Below are 25514 nucleotides of genomic sequence, written 5' to 3' on the forward strand. Positions count from 1 at the left end.
TCTTATGTGTTACCAACTGTAGTCAGTAGAGCTAATCTGTGTTTACCACCAGGAAAGGCTTCGACAAACAAGCTCACTAAAGTAAGTGAAACCATTCCTGGTAATATTGTTTATCGCAAAATCTTCCATTTTTGAAAAATCTTTTTAAAAAGTAATTAATATAAAAGGGCTACTTATTTCTCTATAGAGTACTCGAAAAGCAAGATAAACGTTTGGCTACACCTTTGTTTCTAAGCTTGCTTCTTTCGTGCTCTACAGGTACTTGGCTTTTTTATATCGCAGTACAGACACAAGCGCTTAAAAGATATGACGCGCGCGCTTATTAGCTGGCTATCAGATGCACGCTCGCTCAAAATCAAAAATATAATTTAACAGATCAAAAAACAGTTTTCCGTGTTTGATACTCTGATCAAAACACGCGGGATGTTGAGAGAACACGAGAGGAGCGTAGGAAACCACGACGCGTAGCAGAGTGGTTTCCAGCTTCTCAAGTGTTCTGCCAACATCCCAAGTGTTTTGATCAGAGTATCAAACACGGAAAACTGTTTTTTGATCTGTTTTATAAAATAACAAACGCCAAAAAACGAACAAAAATATCGTATCATTCTGATGTATTTGTAAAGGATGACGCAAGCGTGTTTTGATACCCTCATCAAACGTGGTTTTCGACCAATTGTAGCGCGCGTACTATCCCAATTATTTTATTATAATAAGGAATATAAAACGGCTGATTATGTCTCTGTAAACTGAATATATAACACTCTGGGAGCTGTAGAGCACGTGAAAAGTGAGAGAAACACTCGGCTAGGCTTCGTTTTCCTAAGCTTGCTTCTCTCGTCCAGACTACAGTTCCTAGCGTGTTTATATCACAGTACAGACACATGCGCGCGATTTCTAGACCTTCAATAACATAGTAGGTTATTAATTATAGTGTCGGACGATTGCCATGGGCGACCTACTTCGAGTCAAAATATTGTTCCCATCTGCTTCATAAGCGGATGTTTTGTCTTGCGCATAGCCATTATACTCCATCACTTATAATATATGTGTAACTTATAATATCTGTCATATCTGTGTTTTGACTGTGGAGCAATTAAAATTTATAAGCTTGGGGGATTATGGAGGTTTCATGTATATTTTGATTCCTGGTTTCAGGACACTCATTAGACATGTTTTGAGTTAACAGGCTCCAACAAATTAAAGTCGCGCGATATTTTATTAACCATCGTAGATCCTGAAAGCTTGGATTTCAAGCAGGAAGGTACGGTATGATACAATGTGGTACAATTTGTGCTCAGATCTAATTCAACCTAGAAAGTTGCATTTCAAGCTACGGTATGATACAATGGTACAATTTGTGCTCAGATCTAATTCAACCTAGAAAGTTGCATTTCAAGGCACGGTATGATGAACGGTACGATTCGTGCTCAGATCTTCAACCTTTGTTTCTTCCTATCGGCTTGGTCAGTTTCTAAATAGCAAAACAAGTTAAAACAATGTAATTGTGCTCGATTATTCTTCTATTTTTCCATTATAAGAAAAAAGCTAGAGATAGACTACCGGACTTTGCTTCAGTGTTGCACTCAGATCAAATGGGATTTGAAGCCATGGAAAGTGGGATTTAATTAAATGGGAATGGGAAACCGATAAGCAGGAAACGGCATCCATTTTTCCTTGCATAAGCAGTCACTTTACATACTCAAAACAATAACAAACTATGTAATTTTGGAAACGAAGTCTAAATACAACATTTAATTAAGAAGACTGTTGCGTTACAGTTGCGAGAGAATTGTACGAAAACTAAAACTATTTGTGTCATTTCATCCTGAAGTGGTGCTTCCGTTTTCAAATTTGTAGTTTTGTTTTTCATGTTTACGAGCTTTCTCGCAACGGAAGGGCAAGTCTTGGAGTGCTATAGTAATTTAGATTAAGGCTGGGGTTTTTTTGTAACATTTTAGGAAAGAATTGTATGTTATAGCTGATCAACTGATGACTGACATTTCCGTTGCGAGAGAGAGCTCGAAAACAATGAAACGCAAAACTACTAGTATGCCGATACTGTTGTTACGGAAAGTAAGAGTAAGGTTTTAAGATTTTGTTTTCAGCCTTCAAGAAAACAAAAACGCTTTGGTTTTCACACTACTACATCAATTATCTGTGAGCACTGGAGCTAAGCAGAATTCGGCGCTTTCATATTTCTTCGCAATTGATAACTGAAAAACTGCCTTGAGCGGTAAGACTTTTTTTTCTTCCTTTCATCCATTTATCCATAATTTATTTAAGTAGCCAAGGCCAAACTCAGGTATTATTATCCTTGATTCTGCTATGAATACAATTGATATATATTTTAAGTTTTGAAAGATAATATATTTATTTGTAATAGCTATTTATAACAGACTTATCTTGATCTAAAATCAAATTATTTCTTGGCTCCTTTTCAAGGCAACGATAACAGTGTCATTTCTGTTGATCCCTAGTCTGTACCTATTGTTTTCGTGATTTTCGAAGGCTAATTGAGGCTACTAAACGGCGCGGTACGTACTTCGTTACCTTGGCTACGATCGATAGCTCCAAGCTGGTCAATGTTAAATCGTGGTGAGTACCAAGGTCTTCCAAAGCCACGCAAAGTACAATCCAGAACTTTATCGATCTTCAGTTGCTGTAGTGACAAGCCTAGAGTCATGCAGTGGGCGCAATATCAGTATAGACTGTTATGCCCCATGCAGCGCGCACATCGGGGAACCAATACTGTAGGCCGAATCGTAGCGCTTCTCTGAAGGCACGAAGCAGAGGTAAAGGTGATACTGTATGATTGAGAATGATCAAATGATCGATAGAAAAATATTCGCTGTCGATTTATATTAACGGTTAACATCCCTACGTAAAGTATTAATTACATTTGCAATTTACTTATAACATCTACCACACCCAGCCACCGGTCTTTCTGCATGAGCGCTCGACTCTGACTAAGGCATCTTTTGAAAAACGTTAAGTCTAAGAAGACTGTAACCACAATATTGTCTAGCATAATGGGCTTCCTGTGGTTTTCAGTGCTTCGATGTCGGAGACGGAAGGAACATTTTAGTTTACGCGCCATCATTTTAGCATGTTTAGGAGGGTAAAAAATTTCAGCAAATAATCTCTTTGTCTCTTGACTATAAAATGTTCGTGTTGAATAATATTGTCAAAACGTTAGGGGATCATCGATGACGCCAATCTACGATTGACGGATTTGTCAAACAAACAAAAAGAGTTTACTACTGTACCGATTCTGGTGAGTTCAGGCGGGTAGCGGACGCTATTTTTGGTAGCACCTCCATAGAATAGAGAGTAAACGAGTCTAAACAAACCAAGATAAACCAAAAATATGCTGAACGATATTCCAGATTTACTCTACTGAGGTCAGAGATTAGGTTAATCTTTATAATTAGAATTAACCAGATCCTCTAACATCAACAGATGTATCGGAAAAAAAGGAATGTTATCAACCACTAAGTCAAACTCTGGAGAGCGATACTCTTCATGCATTTGCGTGACATGTACATGATTGAATATTGACATTTGAAAGAGACCGATCGAACAGCTAGTGCTGAACAAAATATTCAGTAAGTAAGCTGAGTTTTTAGACAGGTTTAGTGTAAATTATTACCACTTTGGATAAAATGTAAATTGGATGTTTTTTCTTGGTAATTTTTGACAGTAGGAAACTTAAAAATAAACCGAAAAATGAAAGAGAAAGAATGTAACAATTAACTTAATCCAAGCTTTCTTTACGGTATTAGGAAATGTCTGTTGTTATAATTGCGTTTTCTGTATTTTGTTTCGAGTTTCATTTGCCAGTTCAAAGTTCTTTCCGAATTTGACTTGCTCATGTACGTATTCTGATCTTATATAGTGAAGTGAAAGGAAACTAGAAATACTATATTGTATTTTCGAATCTTATTTTCAGGTAAGCAGCTTTTGGGACGTTTCATCTGTTTAGAGAAAAAAAATGTAATTTCCCGAAAACTTTAGTTACAATGTGGAAAAAATAAATATATCACTTCTCAAAAAAATATGTGCATGACTTCAAAAATAAATGCCCAAAGATGACTCACTTTAATCATCATGACGAATACTATCATACCAATGTGTTGAGAAAATCTCATGGCCTAGCCCACCTCAAAACCGGTACTAAATCTAAAATTAGAAAGTGAAAAGCTCTTGAAATATGAATAATTATTCTGGTTTCCATATATGACGTCATTTCTTGTCACGTGGTCCAGGATACCGCCCAAAATTCCCTTGTCTTATAACTGACTTCCAAATGACCGACGGTTGCACGAAGCTAGAGAAAAAATTCTAAGCACTTTACGTCTAGTGTTTTAGTATTTTCTGCGATCTCAGGAGCATCTAACTTTACAGGTACGTCGATCTGGAAGATAGAATATTTTTTAGCGAGGGGATAATTTTTAATTCGGCTGCGGTCTGAAGACAAAGGCCAAGTTGGTATGGCGTTTGTTTCTACTAACAGCCGTATTCAGCTTGTTGTTTTCAATAGCGTCTTGTCCTTTTAAAAACACAAAGCTCCTAGGCTTTCGGTTTTGTATAAGCAGTACACTGATTCACTTATTAATAGTTTGGCATTTGGAGAAAGATGTGTACGTTGTTTTGAAAGAGTATCCCTCTACTGTTAGCTTGACTTGGCGTGACTTGACTGGGAGCGTTCACTCTGAAATCATTTACTGCTAAAACATCAATTTATGCGGTCAAAACGAATGTCTAAAGAACTTGAGAGGACATCTAAGGTTTATGTGAGGTCCTGACAAGTGGTATTGGGTGGAATTTTTAGAGTGGCTGCTCTCGAGGTAAAACAAAGTCTTTACCGTCGAATCTGTTGTTCATGAACCTCATTATGCCTGACCTTTTACGAGATAAAGCTCCAGGAAACGCAAAAATTATCCAAAAAAATGTGCATTCGTCTATCCTATAATCTTTACTAAAGTTTGTTATGAGGATAAAAGTCACAGAAAGGAAGGATGTATATTATTTTTCGAGATATTCAGCCTCAAATCAGGTTGGTTGTATGATAATTGTACAGCCACTGTACAGCCTTCAGTGCACATGTTTGTCCTACCTTACTTAGTAACATACTGTATTTTTCACTGCCAGACATTGTGATCGTTTCCTATTGATTCCTAATATTTTGTGCCTAATTTTCAGGCGCCAACCCATTTATTCGATGCACTTTGAATAGCTGAACGACATGGAACCCCTCCGTTTAAATATTATTATTTTTTAGTCCAAACGCTTTTCTTCTCAATAAATACTCGATTGGTCACAGCTTATTCTTTGGTCCAAAAACTACGCCTAAAAAACTGTCGCTTCAAACAAATCTTGAGAGCTAAGCTTATTTAATAAAGATTCAAAACTGTATTCTGAATAGATGAAAAATCACGCTGCAAGAATGATTTTGAGATATTTGGAGTGAAAATGTGTACAGTTTATAGAAGAGTTTCCGGGTTTTATTTTCGAGCTATCAACATTGTGATTTTAATATTTACAGAAGCAAAGCTCTTTCAAAGCTAAGGTTGCAGACACTCCTGGACACGGATGATTGCTTTTCAATCTTGCCTAGATAAATTCCTAGCTTCCCTTCGAGCTTTACAAGCTTTATTATGCTTTGTTTATCATTATTGCTATCATTACAATTACAATTTTCGCGACTTTAAAATCATTATTTATAGATGCAGTTTTATAATATTTCTAAAATTTCATCTTTACCATAACATATTTTCGTGACTTTAAAATTATTCATAATGCAATTTGAATAGTTTTTTTAATGAACTCTCTTCTATTGTAAACAATGTCCCCAAACATATTCAATTTGTTTATGTCTGCGATGTACAATTTCTGTAAAATTGTATATTCCTAATCTAGAAAGTGCTAAGAAACTGAATGTATTATTTTGCTCAGTGGGGGTGCTAGTCAAACCTAATTTTGGGTCTCCTAGATTCAAATTGGTGCACATTAGAATTAGCTTTCTAAAGTCCATCATTTTAACACGTTAGTGAGACATTCTTAAACTGTTATGCTATCAGACACACTGTCTAAATAATAAGTTTTATGACCGAAAAACTGTTGATGAATATTAATCATTTGATCATAATTTTTGTTATTAAGGTGGCTGGAAAGTGTTTTGTGCCTTAACATACACTCAAGTTTATGAACTAAAAAAAATGATATGTCTATGATATGGCAGCCAGTATAAACCAGGAAAGCCAAAGACCATAAACCAAAGATCACAATGAACATGAAAAAATGGCGTAAACCACAGGAAATTTTTTATGATTCCAATTCTGGCAAATTTTTGGGTAATTTCTGGGACTTTTATGGGAAATTCACATAAATTCCCATGATTGGGAAAATGCAACAAAATCCAAGATTGTGAAAAAATTGTATTCCTTTCTGAAATCCCCAAGATTTTTCCAAATTTGGGTCGTGATTTCCCAATAATTTCCCAAAGTTCCAAATTTGGGAAATTGAAAAAGTTTCCTGTGAACGTTACTATGATAACATCAGAATCCTTCTTTTGTCATCAAAACTGTTCATTTAAAAAATCGCAACTTGGGCACCAAATGGTGAATTGTTTTAAAAACTTGAATATTTAAACATTGTATTGTAATTTTCTATTTGGGGGACAAAAAAGAAAAAATTCTTAAAGAGGGAATTCATAAAAATCAATAACATTTGTTTCGAATAGTTCCATCTCACAGAATTTTTTTGATCTTTCCTTAAGTTTTTAAAAACATCGACCAAAGCCATATGCAAAATTTGAAGGAAATTTTTGAGTTTTTTCAGTTTCAATATTATAACAATTTTTGAGGACAAAAATGTCCTTTTGCAAGTTCATTTTGCAATGCCTACCTCATCGGCCCTGGAGCTCATGCACGCTCAAGAAAGAGCATTTTGAGCCCCCTTTTATAATTGACATAACTGTTACGTTAAGCTGTATAACGAGTAAACACTATTTGGGCCTCTAAACGGGTGTTTAATCTTAGATAACTACAAACATGGTGGACTACACAAAGGCACCCAATTCCTACAGGGATCCCATCTCTAACACAGGAATCCCACTACCGTTACAATAACGATCATCATAATTGAGAAATGCTGCAGTTGTACACCTCCAGAAATGTACAGCTATATGATGCTAGCATGTTTTGAGGTGTATTTTTCATCTTTGTTTAGTGCTCCAAGGGCTTTGATTGAAAATGGGGTTCTACCTCTCAGCATTATTTGTCATTGTCTGCTCATGGACATTAACAGGTAAGCGTAACCAACTTTAATTACTCAAAGGCTTGTGAATTATTAGTATATTTTGTGGTGAGGGGGACGGTGCAGTGAGTTGGGGGAAAAAAACATTAGTAAAGGTTCGTAAGTAAACAGGGTTTTCAATAAGTACTGAAATGATTATAAAAAGATTATGAGTTGTCGAAGAGTCTTGAGAACTCAAGGCGCTTTTACAGTTGAAACGTTTTGCTGGATCTTGTGTGCAACAGTGTTGAAAGACAATTTTCACAGAGTTGTTGTACATGGTGCAAATTATGCTTTGTAAAAATTTTGTTGCAAGAAAGTTTCAAAAAGTAGAACTACTTTCTACTGGTGGAACTAAAACTTGTGTTGCAAACAGGTTTCAAGACGAAATTGCCCCATGTAGCACTCCAGTAAAACTTGTATTGCAACCCCATTGCACACAAGTTTCAGCTAAAAGTTTCAACGTGTAACAGGGCCTTCAATGTGGTACTTGAAGTTGCTTGTTGACTCTCTCCCGTGCTTCAAGGCTCTTTTCATGTTTTCCAGATTTCTTCCGTCTGCAGAAAATACTCTTCTAAAATTAAAGTATATTTTAAAGATGAATAGACACTTTGTAGAGATGTCACTGTTAAATCCCATTATTCATATTTATTTATATTTATCGATATTTATTTATCTTATTTGGTATCTCTTATTTCAGCTGGCCTCATCCCACCCACAATCATCTTTCCAACCAATGACTTTGACGACCCAGATAAAGCTCTGGCTGGCCAAACATTTACCATTACTTGCGAAGCGAAGGGTTCATTGAACATGACCTTTAAGTGGAAACAAAATGACAAAGATTTCATAAATTTTCCTCCCTATCAAACAGTAAAATCTGAAGGTCATTTTTCTAATCTCACTATTCAAACACTTTCACCTACTTCTGATGGGAAGTATCAATGTTTAGTCAACAATCCTGCTGGAGGTACATTCTCAAGGAAGCTTCGTTTGAAAGTAACAGGTAATATAACCAATATAATACATGTGTTGTTCTGTTTACCAAAGACTGTTTTTAATGCAATGTAATGACCATTTAATCAATGCAATGAACACAGTTTAGCGAAAGTAATACTAAAACTTTTCTTATTCTGAATTTTTTGTCCTTTCTCTGATATTCAAAATCTAAAACTATGCTAAAACAATTATTCACTTCGGGTCCAGTGATTATCCTGGACAACCAATAATCACTTCACCTTTGGCAAATAATATAATAGAGTACAATAGAAGTTTGACAGTCATCAAATTTTGCAATTCAGTTTTGAAATGTTCATATTTGAAGAGAACACACCATTGCCTACATTTCTGGCAGCTTTAAGGCTGTTATGAGCTTTAGAAATGGAGATATTGGGTGTTTAAGCTCCAAAAAGCCCTATGCTCATTATTTTGGACTGGATCCAATTACTGCTAGATTCAGCCTCAAATGAGAGAAAATGTATGGGGATATTTTCATATTAACTGTATCTCAGTCGTTTTTCACTCTCTCAGTCTGAAATTTTGCACCATATCATATTTTTACATGCAGTTTCTTAATGTCTTTAAAAACAATTTTGTGATGTCATCACGTTGGTACTCTATTTCCATTATGATAATGTTTAAATATGAAGTTGTAAAAACTTTTTAGTAGGATTATCAGACTATTAGGGCTTGCTTGATCCTTGTAGTTTGAACTTGCTGTTCAACATGATAGTGTAAACGTATTGGACGGATTGCATGTTTTTATGTTCCAGCAACGTCACCTTTCGTGGAAGACAAGAGTGTACAAAAGAATATAAATGTCACTATTGGTCGTCCATTGACTCTCGTATGTCCAAAGCATACCACTGGTGTAGGTCATAGTGACTTTGGAGCGATTCATTCTTGGGGAATAAAGCGGCCAACAGCAGGAATGCAGCTTCAAATGAAAGATAACATAGCTATGCTACCCAATGGGGATTTATTCTTCACATATGTGGATCAAGAAGATATTAAAAAGCTTAGTGAATATCCCTACAACTTACAACTGCAGTGCTTTGTAGAGGCCGGTAACACCATCTACCATTCTCATGTATATAACCTTCAGGTTGTTGGAACTGGTACGTAATATCTTAAGCACTTTTTTCTCTCTCTTTCTTTCTCTTGCTTTCTCTATATAATTAATATATAATCTCTTTTCTTTCGTTAGATAACTCTGTCTTTGCTCCCAAATTTGCTACTGGTGGAGAACCGATGCAAATGGAAACAGCTGTCCAAGGAAAAGAGAAGTTTCTTCACTGTGTGGCAAGTGGAAAGTAAGTCACCTTCCGTTGGTACAAAACTTGTTAACTTCACAATGTGAACTTGGTTTAATGAACAATGTCCAATGTTCAGACAACATATCTAGAGTTTAATTTCTTTCGTTTTGAATAAAACTCACTTTGAAATTTGACTTTGAACAGTAGATTTTAACAAACCAAACAACAAACCTTCTTACCAACTGAGCCTAACAACCACACGGTTAGCTCAGTTGGTAAGAGCGTCTGTTGTGTGGAAAATCGCGTCGTGGTTCAAGCCTCGGCCGTTTTAACGCTTGGGGTTTTTAAATATCTGAAAATAAGGTGCTGCCTTTGTAATTACATCTACAAATGGTTACACCTCCAAGTCTTCTCGGACAAGGACATAAAACCGTAGGTCCCATCTGTACTATATATTGTAACCCTGTGTAAGGTGGACGTGAAAGACCTACTGAAGACTGTCGGTGACTACCATCCTCAATGAGCATGCTAATACTACCGTTAGCTAAGCATCTGATACGACTTTGTATTTTAATAAGTCATGGAGCATCTTAGCCAAAATAGAAGTGACGAGGAAAATGCACAGCCGTATCAGATACTTAGCAGACTGATAAGTTTATCTTCTAATTTTGCAAAGAAAATGCTCAAACTCTCTCTAAACTCTACGGTCTAATATCAGCCATGGTCTTTTCCTGTATCATGCACCTTCTTTGCAGAATTGAATGATAAAGATTATAATCATTCATTTTCATTAGGCCTGCTCCTGAAGCTAAATGGTATAGGGTCTTCGACAATAAAGAGACCAAAGAAATTATCAATCAGAAAGATGGATTTCTTATCTCAAGTGCCAATCATGGAAGGGTTTTGCATATCCCTAAGGTATCTAAGGAACAGCATGAACCTGGCAACTACAAATGTGTGGTTTCAAATAATCAAGGAAATCCATTGGTCTCCAAACTTATCAAGATAACTGTATATGGTAAGTCAACTTTCTTTTCACCTGTAATGTTTGTGCTGAGCCTCCTCGGGCACACCAAAACCACCACAGTTTCTGTATTTATACTGGTTTAGGCGCCACTTCTGATTAAACAACGCCTTCAAATAAGCGCTGCACCTAAGACTAAAATTTTAATGAGCGCCACCCTTGAATAAATGCAGGCCCTGAATAAGCACTGATTATATCCATACAAAAAGAAAAAACCATTGCTATTTCGTAATTTGTAAAAGTTTGTATCCCTTTCACGAATTAAAGTCATTTTCACGATGATGAATCTAAAATATCACCATCTTGACAAGTTTTGGGAGGGGGAGGGGGGGATGGCAGAAACCAAGCTTTGCTCAAAAATAATATCAGTTATTATGGATGAATGCAAATGAGACAACAAGCATTGTATCGACGCGATAACCTCACTTGTATGATTCTTGAAACAAAAGAATTTCTTATTGCAGGCTCGACTGTAGAACATCTACTTTAAACATTATTTTTGATTATAACAAACTCAAAAGAGATATAAATAATATGGTTATGGAGTACTCCCACACAGTGTTTATCAACTGCTAGAAAAGTCTACTTCAAAGCGATTTGAGTATGTTGTCAGTTTTAATTGTCCTATTTCTTTCTGCACTATATTAAAGTTCCACCTGAGTGGCTTGTCAAACCTCCTGAAATGAAGGCAGTTCCTGTTCTTGGTGATGCTAGCTTACTCTGTGAAGCCTATGGCAACCCTGTACCAAAGTACAAGTGGTATCATGATGGCACAGAATTCACATCCGACACGGAATTGTAAGTTTTTTTGATTCTTGGAGAAAAGGTTTAGAACCCTTGTCAGTATATAACGTTTGTTATTACAGTAGCTGCAATAATGATCACTAGTTACTTTGAAATTTTTGCTAGTGGGAACAAAAGTTACTAAAAGGATTTTGCTTGTGGGTTCAAAACCTAATTTCATCCCCAGCTCTGGGGAAAAAACATGAAAGAAATATTTTTTAGAACCGTAAGTTGTAAAATAAAAGCGTTGTGCACTAACCCGTGTTAGCTTGTGTACAGTTATGAAGCTTGCAGGGGCTGGTCTTTCTTTGACCCCCTACCACTCAGAAATCCCAAATTCCTCTGGAGGGGGGGGGGGGTATAGGGTCTGAACTTAGACAATCATGTATAGTTATAATGGCAAAATGCAAGATCATAAATAGGTAGAGTTGCCATCACACCAAATGAAACAATTCCTTTCCAACTTTGTTTCTTGCTTATCTTCCTTTAGGTCTCCACACATCATAGTCGATGGGAATCAACTGTTGATCAAGAAAATAGAGAGAAAACATGAAGGTGTATTCCAATGTGCTGTTGAAAATGACTGGGGTATGGTTGTGTCTTCCACTTGGCTCAGAGTTGAAGGTTAGTTTTGAAATCATTTGAAAAGCTTCATTAGCTAATGTAAATACCATAATATTATATCTGTGAAAAAGTTAACTAAATTAATTGTACAAGTTTGTTTAAAGTTCTGTAGGTCTTTTGTCTACTGAACTTATTAATGTGCAAATTTATGAAATTATTCTTATAAAGGTTTTCATGTATATATGGTTCAATATCTTTAAGCAGCCAATCAGATAACTCTTCAATATGATAAGAGTGTAAGAACCTGATAATCTGATTGGCTAACACTGTTATCAGTTCAATCTCTGTCTAGTTTACTGTTATCTGATTGGTCCAATAAATTTATTCAAGTGGTCCTGGTTAGTGTGTCCGCACAGTGATATTTATCAACGTTAATGATAAAAATATTTGACAAATAGCTTCATAGTTTGAGTGTCCTCACTGTAAATGGTTTAATTAAATCGTGTGTTGAAGATTCACTATACTCTTTCTTTCCAGCACGGCCTCCCAACATCCAGAACTTTGGTCCTTTCTACCTATTCAGGGATACAGATGCAGTATTGCAGTGCAATTCAAATGCCGCACCTGTTGCTCAACATGACTGGCTCAAGGATGATCAACTCCTTACCATTAGTGAACGTTATTCAAGTGATGCTCAAAATTCCCTTGTAATTTCCAAAGTTAACAGTGCCGATGAAGGGAAGTACACTTGTAAGGCCAAGAATGATTTGGGCGAAAGTATCGCTTCCAATACTGCTACTGTGTATGGTGAGTAACTTACCTAGGATATGCTAAAGAGATGAGGTGGTAACCCCTCATTGGATGGGCTCGGAAATCATGTAAGAGCATGCGTAATTAGGTAAATTATGAGCCTTGTATGAAACGACTGAAGAAGAGGGCCAATGGACCTTTTGCAACTTCAAGTTTCTCATAGATGAGATAACTAGCTAAAAACTATAGATGCTGGAGGTGAAAACTGCCCTAGCAGTTGCAGGCCAATACAAAAAAATCTAGACAACCCAGCATTGGGCATTACAGTAGTTCACCAAGAGTCTCCTGTAGCTTAGCGGTGAGCATCAGGGCTTAAAATAATGCCAAGATATCAGACAATTTTCTCCTTGCCGGTCATTTTGACCAGTAACGCTACTTAAGACAGAATCAAGGTTATGACTGAGCTAAAACTAATTTGGCTGGTCATCATGACCAGGTGACTTACAGGCCGTTATTTTAAGCCCTGAGCATCGGACTACAGTATAATGCAGATTGAGACCATGGGTTCAATTCCCATAAGGGAGTCATTTCCTCTCAAGTTCCCTTACTTTTTCTGTGACCTGTCTTTCAGGAATTCATTACAAGTCGTCCTCTGTGCTTTGATCCGCATGTGCTCAGTTGTTTGATCGTTTGACGACCATTTGAATTCGATAATGGGATTTAAAGACTTTTATCAGCTGATTGAAACCCAGCAATTGCTTACTAATTTGTTTCTCCTATCTTAACTAAAACAGACAGAACAGAAATCTTTAAACCACCCAAGAAAAACTTGTTCATTTCACTCAAGAAAGCCTTGGACTTGCACTGTGAAGCAAGAACAGATGAGAGACTCAAGCAGTTCTTGACGTACAAGTGGCTCAAGGATGGCAGGCAAATTCAATACAATTCTCGGGTTCAATGGAAAGAAAACCAGAACATTCTGAAGATTGAAGATGCGAATGTCAATGATGGAGCCATGTATACCTGTATTGCATTTACTGATGCTCCTCAGAGGTCGGAGGATAGAGCAATAGCCATTGCAGATGTAAAAGGTGCTGTCCAACATTAATTTTTTAGGCCTTTTTTTAAGTTTTTTATCACCACATTCAATTATTCACATACTTCAATGAAATCATGACAGGCACATTGTGGGCTTAAAGTGGATGTTTCAAAGTAGGCAGTCACCTTAACATACAGAAGCCAGTGCATAAAAGTACTGTATGTGTGTTGAACTGTAATATCTTATTAACCTCCAGGTGTCTTACTTTTGGCTTACACAACCAAAAATTACAAAGGTGATACCTTCTTTTCAGGGATGATTCATTTTTTATTTGTGTATATTTCAGGTGTTCCATTCCCACCATCAGACCTCACGATTACAGGTTGTTACAACCGAACTACCACCATTACATGGAAAAAGGGACAAGATAATGATGCACCCATCACCCACTTTGTCGTTGAACAAGAATCCACCTACTTTCCAGAGGAATGGCATGTCATTGTCAATATCACCGACCCCACAAAAACATCTTATACTCTGCAACTGACAGCTTGGGCAAACTTGACGTTTAGAATGCGAGCTATCAATAAGATTGGGCCCAGTCGAGCAAGCATGCCGACACCAAAAGGACAGTGTGTTACTAGCGTGTTCAGTAAGTTTAAATGATAGCTTTTTGCTTGTGGTGTTTCATTGAAAACATAAAAAAATAATAAATATAAATATAATAAATTGATAAATGAAATAAAGTTATTTAGATTAAGGTTCAATTGCAATTTTACTTTAAACCTGAGAACTGTGGTTTTACTCCAACAGGGCCACTTATGTTTCCCAAAAACTTCAGAGGAGTGCCAGGAAAAGCAAATGAGCTTGATATTGCATGGACGGTAAGAGTTGTATTCTTTAATTCTTTCAAAGGGATTAACAACTCCTTAGTGGATGATGTAATGCCTTTGAACTGGTTTTGTAACCCAATCAATAAGGCAGCTAATAGCAGTGTTCTTACCAGGCCGCACCATTGCGGGAATCGCACATAAAAAACAGAAATGGCGCACAAATTTCAACTCTATGAATTTTCCAAAGAATACTTCCTGATAAAATAAATAATAAAATAATAATAATAATAAAATAAGTAATAAAAGTCGCATTATATTGTCAATAAACAAGGTGAAAGTCCACATGAAACGACAGGAATCGAACATAACCGCCATCTTGTATTTAACTTGCCAAGAGGTCTGGGACAAGTCTGTATTAACTGCCCTTGTTTATTTGAGGCTCAAATATGGCTGCCCAGTGCAAGTTTATTAAGTTGTCATTACTAATAAAACTGTCTTACATGGTTGTTGATTTGCAACAGAGTTACTGGCAAAAAAACATTATCTTTAACTTTGTTTTAAGATTTTGGAAATGGCCCATCCAGTTTTCTAAATGGCCCCTAAATTTTGGATTGGTGGGCCCTTCGACCCCCTGAAAGAAATTCCTGGTCAGAACACTGTAATAGATTGAATTATAATTTAGATTTTTTTTTTTTTTTTTTGTGGTGGGAGAAAAAAAACCCAGAGATCCCAGAGGAAACAAAGCACAGTAGAGAACCAACAAACAACTCTACTCACATATGTAATTTATAGTAATCGTTTACATAGGATGCAAATTTAAATGCATATTCTGGGTTACTTTATTGCTGATCTTTCACTCTTGTTCTGTCTTTTCTTATTGTTTCCTTCCACAAAAGGCAAACATTTTCCAGGGGGGAGGGCACTCTACTGGAAAACTGGCAACTGTTTACTTGAAATTGCTAACTAAAGATTGATTACAAATTCTCTATCTATATAGCCCATGACCAAGCTTGAAGCCAATGGCCCAGGATTGCATTACATCCTCAAGTACTATAAGATTCTAGATAACGGTCTGAAAGGAAAAGAACAGAAAGCAGTTATCATGGATCCAACTGTTGATCATTACTCAATTCCCAATGCTGGCTACTACCAATTGTGGGAGTTCCAGATTACGGCAAAGAATGACGTTGGTGAAGGACCAGTCAGTGATATCGTTAAATCATTCTCAGGTCAAGATGCACCAACATCTAAACCAGAAAATGTGAAATTGGGGAAAATATCTGCTCGTTCTATTGAGTTAATATGGAATCGAGTTATCGTGACGAGGGGGAGTGTTGATGGATACAATGTAAGTTATTTTAACAGTTCACATCATACAGTATTTACTAAATATTTATTCATTGTCGCTGTTCAACCCCATCTTATTTACAGTGAAACTATTCCAACCAAGGCCAGCCAAACAAAGTTTCTACAAATTAGCCAATCAAAAGTTGGAATTTGAATAATAGAATCGCTACAAACCAGACAAATATCCATGAGTTTACATGGTTTAGAAGACTACTGACACCTTCATTGTTGAATAGAAATGTGCTGTCGCATAGTAACACGGTGATAAAATGTAACAGTGTCAGCCTGATAATATTGTTGTCTAGAAGAAACAAACTGTTTTCAAGAACTCTGTGTTTTCTACAGTTTCTAATTTGCTTTCCTCTTATATTTGAAGACATACTTTACTATTTTTCTATATTTTTGGTGATATAAATCATTATATTTGTAAAAAAAAACATATTACAAGCTCTTATTATTATCATTTGGTTTTGCCAATCTGAACTGTGGAAGAAAATCTAAATTTGAAATATTCTGCTAATCTATTGTCTAAATACTCAATCACTATTGGATAATTTGTAGAAAATTTGTTGAGGTGGCCTTGGTTGGAGTAGTCGCACTGTAAAGAATAGTCACGCTTGTGCACTTTCAGTTGCCTAATTCCTATCCAAAATAATGGTTATAGTAATTTGTATTTCATAAAAGAAATAGAAAACGCACACGCGTGATAGGGTGCAGTTATGAATCATGCACTAAGCGTTGTGCTTCTCCTAACACTTTATCGTGTTCTGCCAACCCCCACGCGCTTTATAACTGCACACAGCTAGTGCGCACTTTTTCTGTTTTTTCATCGGGTGGGAGATATGATTGTTTATATTTGGTCAGAAGCATTTAATGGTACGACAAGGAAATAACTCAACTGCAACAGGGGAGGTGCAAGGAGTGTCACTATAGTCACCCCCTCCCTTATTGTATATGTACATATAACAGCATCTCCAATTAACACCAAGAACAATATATTATAATAACATTGTCCTGCAACCCATCCACCCTCTCCATCCCTGGGGTCTTTTCTTTTCATTCACCTAGCAATCCATTCATTCATTCATTCATTTACTAATTTTATTACATGGTTCGTCTTAAGATTTATCATTGGGGTCAAAGCAAGTTAGTAGAAGCTCGCCGTCGAAAAAGAGAGATCCCAGTAGGTGCTAAAGTGTTCAAGACCATTTCAACTCCTGAAGATATTCAGAAGCAAAACGTCACTGGACTAATCCCCTACACCAGCTATACTCTGGCACTCAAAGCCTTTAACAGTGGAGGAGAGGGGCCACCGAGCGAGGAGGTCAAGTTTGATACTCTTCAAGATGGTGAGTATTTTGCCATAGAGTCATAATTGAACTTTGTTCATGTAATTGCATGTTATGACCAGATGACAGCCACAGTATTGTTGATGAGGTGTTGAACAACAACCTTTGTTTGTCCAAGAGCTGTCATCACAACATTAAAACACACAATTTCTGGCAATACCAGCATTATATTTTGAAGTTCTTTCAGGGCTTAAAATAATAGCCAACCATTTGCGATCATGCTCACAGGCCAAATTAGTTTTAGCTTAGTCATAACTCCTTTCTGACTCGAGGCTCGAAATGACTGGCAAGGCAAAGATTTGACCAGACAAGTCCCAGTTCTGGCTGGACATTGTCCAATGTCTGGTTGTTATTTTAAGCCCTGTTCTTTTCTGAATGGCAATGCAGTTTTTTAATTGCATTGCAAAACAAAGTTACCATGTGTTGCACCTATTGATGAATAATGCTTATGCAAAAAGGAAACAAATATAAAAGCTAAATAAGGTTCCAAAGGAGGAATTCTCTTTATCCATAATATTAATATTGAATTAATGAATTTTAGTACCTGGCCCAGTGTCTGACTTCGAGGCTCAAGCTTTCTCCAGCTACATCTTTGCAAACTGGGGTGAACCTGCCAATAAGAATGGAATTCTCTTAGGATATTTGATTGGTGCACTTAAACATGAAGATAAAGAGCCAATTAAACCTATCAGCCAAGTGCAGTTTGTTGACTTGCCAATAGACAAGTTTGAGCACCTTTTCAAAGATATGGAACCAGAGACTCGTTATGTTATATATCTCCAAGCCAAGACAGTCATTGGACCTGGACCAGTGATGAAAGCAGACGTGAAGACTATTGCACCAACAAGTAAGTACTTGTTTGATCTTGTTACGAATTACCACTGTGTTCATTGATTACAAACTAATTTACTCAGGCCTAGCCTCGAATCAGTGACTGAAATATATTCACAAATACCAATGGTAAAATAAAGAATGCACAACTTCGACAATACAAACACTTTGAAATTCCACAGACTTTCACTGGAAATTATGAATATTCTGCACAAAGTCCAGGCTAACCTTGGGCAACAGAAAACTTGAAACTGGAGTATTGAGTGTTGTACACAAATATACAGTACTAACTCTCACTGACATGGTTTTGGGTTCGACATGTTGACCTGCCGTAGATCACATGTAATGTTAATTATTAATACAGTATATGGGTTGTAGTTTTAAAAAAAATATGTTCCTACCTTCTATTCTTCCTTCCTCTCGTTTCTTTTTCTACTATTCCTTGTTTCATTTCCTTTCTTTTACTAATCCCTTTTTTACTCAGTTGTACTTGAATCCTCAGTCTTAAAAACATGGCCTCCAGTTTTGAAAGGTCATTCATACAGAGGTTTTCTACATGTAGATGCTGATCACTTATTTTTTCTTTTTGTTTCTAGAGCCAACTAAATCAAGAGCTCCTTTAGCAGATGCTCACTCCACTACAGCGGTCAACATTACTTTCCTGTTTGGAAAAACACCTGGCGGATATCCCTTGGAGTTCATGGTCAAATACAGGGAAAAGGGTGAGATATTACTACATACTACCAACTTACTAACACACTGCAGCCAACTCAATGAGACACTACTAGAAACCTACTAATACCATATAGCCAATCGACTGACACCTTACCTCCAACCAACACCCTACCATCAACCTGCTGACTACCTAGACCACCTACCATCAACCTACTGACCCTTTCACCAACCTAACACCACCCTATCATCTACTCACACCCTACCACCAACCTACTGACACCCTACCATCAACCTACTGACACCCTACCACCAACCTACTGACACCCTACCACCAACTTACTGACACCCTACCACCAACCTACTGACACCCTACCACCAACTTACTGACACCCTACCACCAACCTACTGACACCATACCACCAACTTACTGGCACCCTACCACCAACTTACTGACACCCTACCCTATGTTATTATTGCAGCCACCAATGAAAGCTTCAAGGAGACAGGCTGGTTTGACCATATGAAGAAGAGATGGGCTGTGGTAGATAATTTGGCTGAAAATCGTCTTTATCAGTTTGTTACTGTGGGTAGAAATAAGTTTGGAAGCAGTCCTGATAGTCCCCCCACAGATGCTCGTCCTGTGCCGTCAGTGGGTGAGATGAACATTCTAAATTATCAAAATATGCTGATAGATAAACAGATTGATGGACCACATTTATTGTGCTTTCATAATTCTATGCACGAGCTTTTGACAGTTTAACATACAAAGCCTGTGTATAAAAGTATGAGAATAACTTCTCACCTGTCATACTTGTGCATGTTGCTCTGTGATACTATTTACCATAGTAAAGCAATTGTTTTTTGTTTTCCATCGTAGCATCTGGCAAGAGAGAGGCTACTCCATTCTTCAAAGCACCATGGTTTATCATCCTAATCGTTCTCATTATTCTTCTCTTATTGGTCGTTCTGATTGCTCTTCTGTATCGAAGACGCCGTGGGGCTAAGTATCCTGGTAGGTCCTTCACACAATGTTCAATCTTCACAAAGGTTGTCACACAAAATGTTCAGTTTTATACAACCTTGAAATTACCTCGATGGTGATCAGAATTAGGGCACATAACCAATAAATTGTGAAGCTCAAGAGAATGTCTATACCTTCTCTTAGAAGAACAGTAATGTTATAACTCCTTCCCTCACCCCCATTCCACCCTGGAAGATCCTTCAAGAAAGTTCTGAAATGAAGTACTCCAGTGGTAACCATTTTCTGGACCTCCTCCACAGGAGAAAGAATTGGTTGGGGAGGTGGAATGAAATGGATGGGAGGGATGGATAGGATGGAATGGGTGGGGAAGGATGGGAGGGATGGAATGGATGGGGAAAGATGGGATGGATGGAATAGATGGGGAAGGATAGGAGGGATGGAATGCATGGGGAAGGATGAAACATAGAGGGAGTAAAAATTCAGGCAGTTGAATTATGAATTTAATTTGCCATCTTTTTTCCTTAGTTGGTAAACGAGAAAAAGAAAGAGCAGCTATTCTGGATCAGCCTGATGAAGAGGAAGGGATGGATATGTCCAAGTAAGTTGATACACACACACGCACACAGGGAACAACACACTTGAAACACTGAACTTATTATTACACTAATGTAAACCATATAATTTCCGAGAACCTTCCTCATGCCCTTCCGTGCTATCTAATGAGATATATTTGCTTGAATTTTTGTTTGTTGTGAGTTAGTTTACCACACATCATTCTCCTGATCAAAACTCGGTCGCTTTAAGGTTATCATAGGCAGATAAGGGAATACCTTTATAATATTTCATAAACGGATTAAAAAATCTGGTTTGTTCAATAGCATTGTTTCAATTTTTCGTACCCTGTAACCCAAAATCTTCTATTCACCTACTGTATTAATATACTTGGTGTTGTATGTGAGTAGAGTTGTTTGTTGGTTCTCTCCTGTTCTTCAAGGGTTTTTCTAATGGTTTTCTGGTTTTCCTCCCTCCACAAAAATCAAATTCTATTTCAATCCATATTGGTTGCCTTGTAATGGGTTTTAGACCTGTTGGCTATGTAAGACCTGTTGGCTATGTAAGACCTGTTGGCTATGTAAGACCTGTTGGCTATGTAAGACCTGTTGGCTATGTAAGACTTGTTGGCTATGTAAGACCTGTTGGCTATGTAAGACTTGTTGGCTACGGAAAACTTGTTGGCTATGTAAGACCTGTTGGCCATGTAAGACCTGTTGGCTATGTAAGACCTGTTGGCTATGTAAGACTTGTTGGCTGTGTAAGACCTGTTGGCTATGTAAGACCTGTTGGCTATGTAAGACCTGTTGGCTATGTAAGACTTGTTGGCTACGTAAGACTTCTTGGCTATGTAAGACCTGTTGGCTATGTAAGACCTGTTGGCTATGTAAGACTTGTTGGCTATGTAAGACCTGTTGGCTATGTAAGACCTGTTGGCTATGTAAGACTTGTTGGCTATGTAAGACTTGTTGGCTATGTAAGACCTGTTGGCTATGTAAGACCTGTTGGCTATGTAAGACTTATTGGCTATGTAAGACCTGTTGGCTATGTAAGACTTGTTGGCTATGTAAGACCTGTTGGCTATGTAAGACTTGTTGGCTATGTAAGACCTGTTGGCTATGTAAGACCTGTTGGCTATGTAAGACTTGTTGGCTATGTAAGACCTGTTGGCTATGTAAGACTTGTTGGCTATGTAAGACCTGTTGGCTATGTAAGACCTGTTGGCTATGTAAGACTTGTTGGCTATGTAAGACCTGTTGGCTATGTAAGACCTGTTGGCTATGTAAGACTTGTTGGCTATGTAAGACCTGTAATGCTTTCCATCCACCTCAGAGTGGTAAAGATTTTTTTTAAATTATTCATTCATTTATTTCATTTTCATTTCCTATTCCAGGATGGATGACAACCCCCCACCCTATCCTAGCGAAGGCTCTCTTGACAAGGATAAAATGTCGGATGATAATGACAGTCTAGATGGCTACGGCGAAGGACCAGAATTCAAAGAAGATGGTTCGTTTATTGAAGAATATGGAGACGACAAGAAGAAACTATCTGATGACAAAAACAAGTCTGCCTCTGCAACATTTGTCTGATCATGTGACTGACCTGAAAACAAGGTGACGTGTAATTAGTCTAGACAATTGCCAAATATACAATCAGTGGCATGACCAGCATTGTTTAACAGTGTTTGCTTGGGGTTACTTGTATGGCAAGAATGGTACAACATGTTATCATTACTATTCATAAGCCATTTTGTTTCCGAGAACAATATGCATCTGCCCCATTGATAACTGTCACCTGTGTCGTCCACGTAGCAAAGATTCGAGTTAAGAACATATAGCTTGCTTTCCATCAGTGTCTTTAAGTGTACATTGATTTGAATATAATATCTTTACTAAGTAGTCATAGATTGTTTTACCGTAACAATATAACAAAAAAATAGATAACTTCAAAGTTCAATGCTTTCCACTTCATTGCTTTTACAACCACTATGCTCATATAAAAGCAGAAAACCACACATTTTTTTCGGTCAAATTGAATTTTTTCTTGAAGATGTGTGCTACATACAGTATAGCTTAAAGCTACTTTAAAATAATGTTCTTCAGTTGTGCAGTAAAAAAAAACAAGCAAAGGATTGCTGATCATACCGTAGTGAAATATTTATATTCAGTAGATCGAGAGCCTTTCTATGCAAATGCCACTGCTAAAGCTTCTTGAATAGTCCCTTTACAGTTCCCGACATTCTCACTTCGATGCATAGGCATGGTCACCTTTTAAGATGAAATTGGGAACTGTGAAGGAGATTATTCTGATTGATTTGATGTTATTTTTTAACTCATTGTGGAAGCCATGACAGAAGGCAGAATTCAGTTTCCCAGGAGAAAGATTTGTGCCTCCTGTCATGGCTGCCACCACGTGATGGTGCAAAGCCTCACATCAACGTTGCTTAAAAAGTTAAAAAACTAAGTTACCTATATTTAAGATATTCATTGTTTTTATAATTGTGCATAAAATAGTATGTTTTTGAATAAAATTAATTTGAAATGTTATGGTTATTAGACGTCCAAAGAGTAGTAAAACGTAAACAATGGATGCATCTTGAGAAAATAATGTTATATATAAGTGTGCGCAGTGTTTATAGGAAAGTGTTAAATCCTCCCTAGGAAGTGTAGGCATTCTAACTATGCTAGATATAAAGTATACATCCATTGTTGTCCAAGTGCAACGGGGTGGATTTTTAAATCCAACAGTATAGGATTCCTTCATCTCAGAAGAAACCATTGCACATGCTGGATGGGCATGTTTTGGGGGGAGGGGGGATCCAAAACTTTCAAATTTGAAATAGCGAGAGATGGGTTTTCCTTAGTCTTAATTAAAGGCATTTTACAGAACAGGAAGGGAATACTTCATAGGAATATGTAAACCCATCCTAGATCTGCAGCTGTGTTGGCTATGACAGGTAGTCAGTGATATTCAATTGGTATTTATTACCAAATAGATAGCCTTCTTCATACTAGTGGTACCAATGTCTCTCCCCCTTCAACATACTGGCTAAGGTACTCAACCACATCCTGAATTGCCTTCCACTTGGACAATGGACTACCTTCATGATACAGTGACCATCTTGGATCACAATGCATTATGTGGTGTCCAGGGGTCAAATAAAGCATTGTTATATAGTAATGACGTTGATTGATATTAACAGCGCACCACAAGAGAATACAACAAAAGATGAATTGAGATCGTACATCGATCACCTTTACCCATAGATGTAAAGACCGTCACAAAACTCTATATATTTTCTGTCATCTTTGTTTTGTTTTGCCCCCTGGCAAGATGGCCGCCGTATCTTTAAAGTTGTCCAATCCTGTTATCGTTTTGAGATTTCTGTTATCCTAAACAAAGATTCATCTAATGTGTCTAGGGATATCCTTGACGCTGCTTTTGAATGTAAATATGTTTCAAAGCTAAAAATCTGTATTGGTAACGTTAACTTGTTACAGTGTTAATTATTGTTAATAAAATAATCAAATACTACATGCGATGTAAATTCATTCTCTATGGTTAATACTAGAGAATATAAACACCTTTTTTGTCTGGGTAACAAATTTATCCCTTCTAAAAGATGGTTCATTTCAGGTGATTTTTCACCAAAATCTACGCACTATGCATAGCCCATGGTTTTGATCGATTTTGGCCCATTTTCACACCTTTTCAAAAAATATGTGATATTCATAAAATATGCAAATTAGGTCATTTTTGGGCAAAAAGCATGGACTATAGCCCATGGTTTTGATGAATTTTGGCCCATTTTCACACCTTTTGAAAAAATATGCGTTTTCCCTATTCCCTACTGTATCCCTGGACCATCAAACACTCAAACAACTTTATTCTGATACATTGGAAGCTGACTGCTGGCATGCAATTAGAAAGCTGGACAGTCGGCACACATTGTTCCGATATATTGCCCCGCCAACAAAGGCATACTGCAGGCTCCGTTTATTAAATCATTTTGTTGTTGTGTACAAGACCCGTTTGAGGGATTATCTTTGGTAGAAGCTCGCCTACTGCCCGCCAGGCAAAACCCCCTTTTTAGGAGGAAACCTGGTCCCTCCCGAATGCAGTGTTAGGCGAAAAAAGACCTTGAGGGAGAAAGGTCCTAAGATGTTTACAACGATTCTTAAAAGTAATAAAAGCAAGACAAAATTAGTGTGCCGTGCTTAACCTTGCAGTCAGGCTAGAATGAAACCCTTCGCCTGCGAAAGCCCGCCTTTTGCCGTTCGTTGCATCATTATCTCCATGGCAACCACTCTCCATATTAGGCGAACCGTGAAAACAATATTTTGCTTCTATTCTTCGAACCGAAGCAAAAAGCAAATTATTTATCAAGGACGCAAAAAAGGTCATTTTTGGGCAACAAGCATGGACTATAGCCCATGGTTTTCATGAATTTTGGCCCATTTTCACACCTTTTGAAAACATATGCTTTATTTATGAAGAATGCAAAATAGGTCATTTTTGGCCATTTTCGAGCAAAAAGCACGGACTATGGCCCATAGTTTTGATCGATTTTGGCCAATTTTCACACCTTTTCAAAAAATATGCATTATTTATGAAGGATGCAAAATAGGTCATTTTTGGCCATTTCCGAGTAAAAAGCATGGACTATAGCCCATGGTTTTCATCGATTTTGGCCCATTTTAACACCTTTTCAAAAAATATGCATTATTTATGAAGAATGCAAAATAAGTCATTTTTGGCCATTTTCGAGCAAAAAGCATAGACTATAGCCCATGGTTTTGATCGATTTTGGCCCACTTTAACACCTTTTCAAAAAATATGCATTATTTATGAAGAATGCAAAATAGGTCTTTTTTGGCCATTTCCGGGCAAAAAGCATGGACTATAGCCCATGGTTTTGATCGATTTTGGCCCATTTTAACACCTTTTAAAAAAATATGCATTATTTATGAAGAATGCAAAAGAGGTCATTTTTGGCCATTTTCGAGCAAAAAGCATGGACTATAGGCCATGGTTTTGATCGATTTTGGCCCACTTTAACACCTTTTCAAAAAATATGCATTATTTATGAAGAATGCAAAATAGGTCATTTTAGGCCATTTCCGATCAAAAAGCATGGACTATAGCCCATGGTTTTGATCGATTTTGGCCCATTTTAAAACCTTTTCAAAAAATATGCATTATTTTTGAAGAATGCAAAATAGGTCATTTTT

General features: G+C 37.2%; 1 protein-coding gene and 1 long non-coding RNA gene across 5 annotated transcripts; one reads left to right on the forward strand and one right to left on the reverse strand.

The window, feature by feature from the left end:
- On the forward strand, positions 1–23817 carry LOC116286544 (fibronectin type III domain-containing protein). Of its 4 annotated transcripts, none has more exons than XM_031693102.2 (20): positions 1–81; positions 7231–7308; positions 7997–8302; positions 9069–9413; positions 9503–9608; positions 10346–10569; positions 11226–11373; positions 11849–11982; positions 12460–12729; positions 13467–13763; positions 14058–14363; positions 14525–14595; positions 15542–15892; positions 17015–17240; positions 17782–18087; positions 18668–18793; positions 19226–19399; positions 19624–19758; positions 20254–20326; positions 21674–23817. In XM_031693102.2, the coding sequence occupies exons 2-20, from the start codon at positions 7254–7256 to the stop codon at positions 21870–21872; spliced, it is 3852 nt and encodes a 1283-aa protein (XP_031548962.2). In that variant the 5' UTR covers positions 1–81; positions 7231–7253; the 3' UTR covers positions 21873–23817. The 4 variants fall into 4 exon arrangements, with proteins under 4 accessions (XP_031548962.2, XP_088891110.1, XP_031548961.2 ...); XM_089034984.1 differs by lacking the exon at positions 1–81 and adding an exon at positions 2488–2595; XM_031693101.2 differs by lacking the exon at positions 1–81 and adding an exon at positions 4271–4404.
- Positions 1209–2797, reverse strand: LOC148908904 (uncharacterized). The gene is made up of 2 exons (XR_016120678.1): positions 2551–2797; positions 1209–1471 (listed from the first exon to the last, which is right to left on the reverse strand). It is a non-coding gene; the product is annotated as an uncharacterized LOC148908904 (long non-coding RNA).
- Positions 23818–25514: the final 1697 nt, after the last annotated feature.

Source organism: Actinia tenebrosa, unplaced genomic scaffold (genome assembly GCF_029948245.1).
Source record: "Actinia tenebrosa isolate PJP-AT-01 unplaced genomic scaffold, QUT_ActTen_1.0 PGA_scaffold3__52_contigs__length_22856419, whole genome shotgun sequence".
NCBI classification, from domain to species: Eukaryota; Metazoa; Cnidaria; class Anthozoa; order Actiniaria; family Actiniidae; genus Actinia; species Actinia tenebrosa.

Bases quoted from the DNA above. Each gene is read 5' to 3' on its own strand.
- LOC116286544 (XM_031693102.2), top strand. From the start codon at position 7,254: ATGGGGTTCTACCTCTCAGCATTATTTGTCATTGTCTGCTCATGGACA. The intron at 12,730-13,466 runs GTGAGTAACTTA...TAACTAAAACAG, and splicing joins CAATACTGCTACTGTGTATG to ACAGAACAGAAATCTTTAAA. The intron at 14,364-14,524 runs GTAAGTTTAAAT...TTACTCCAACAG, and splicing joins GTGTGTTACTAGCGTGTTCA to GGCCACTTATGTTTCCCAAA.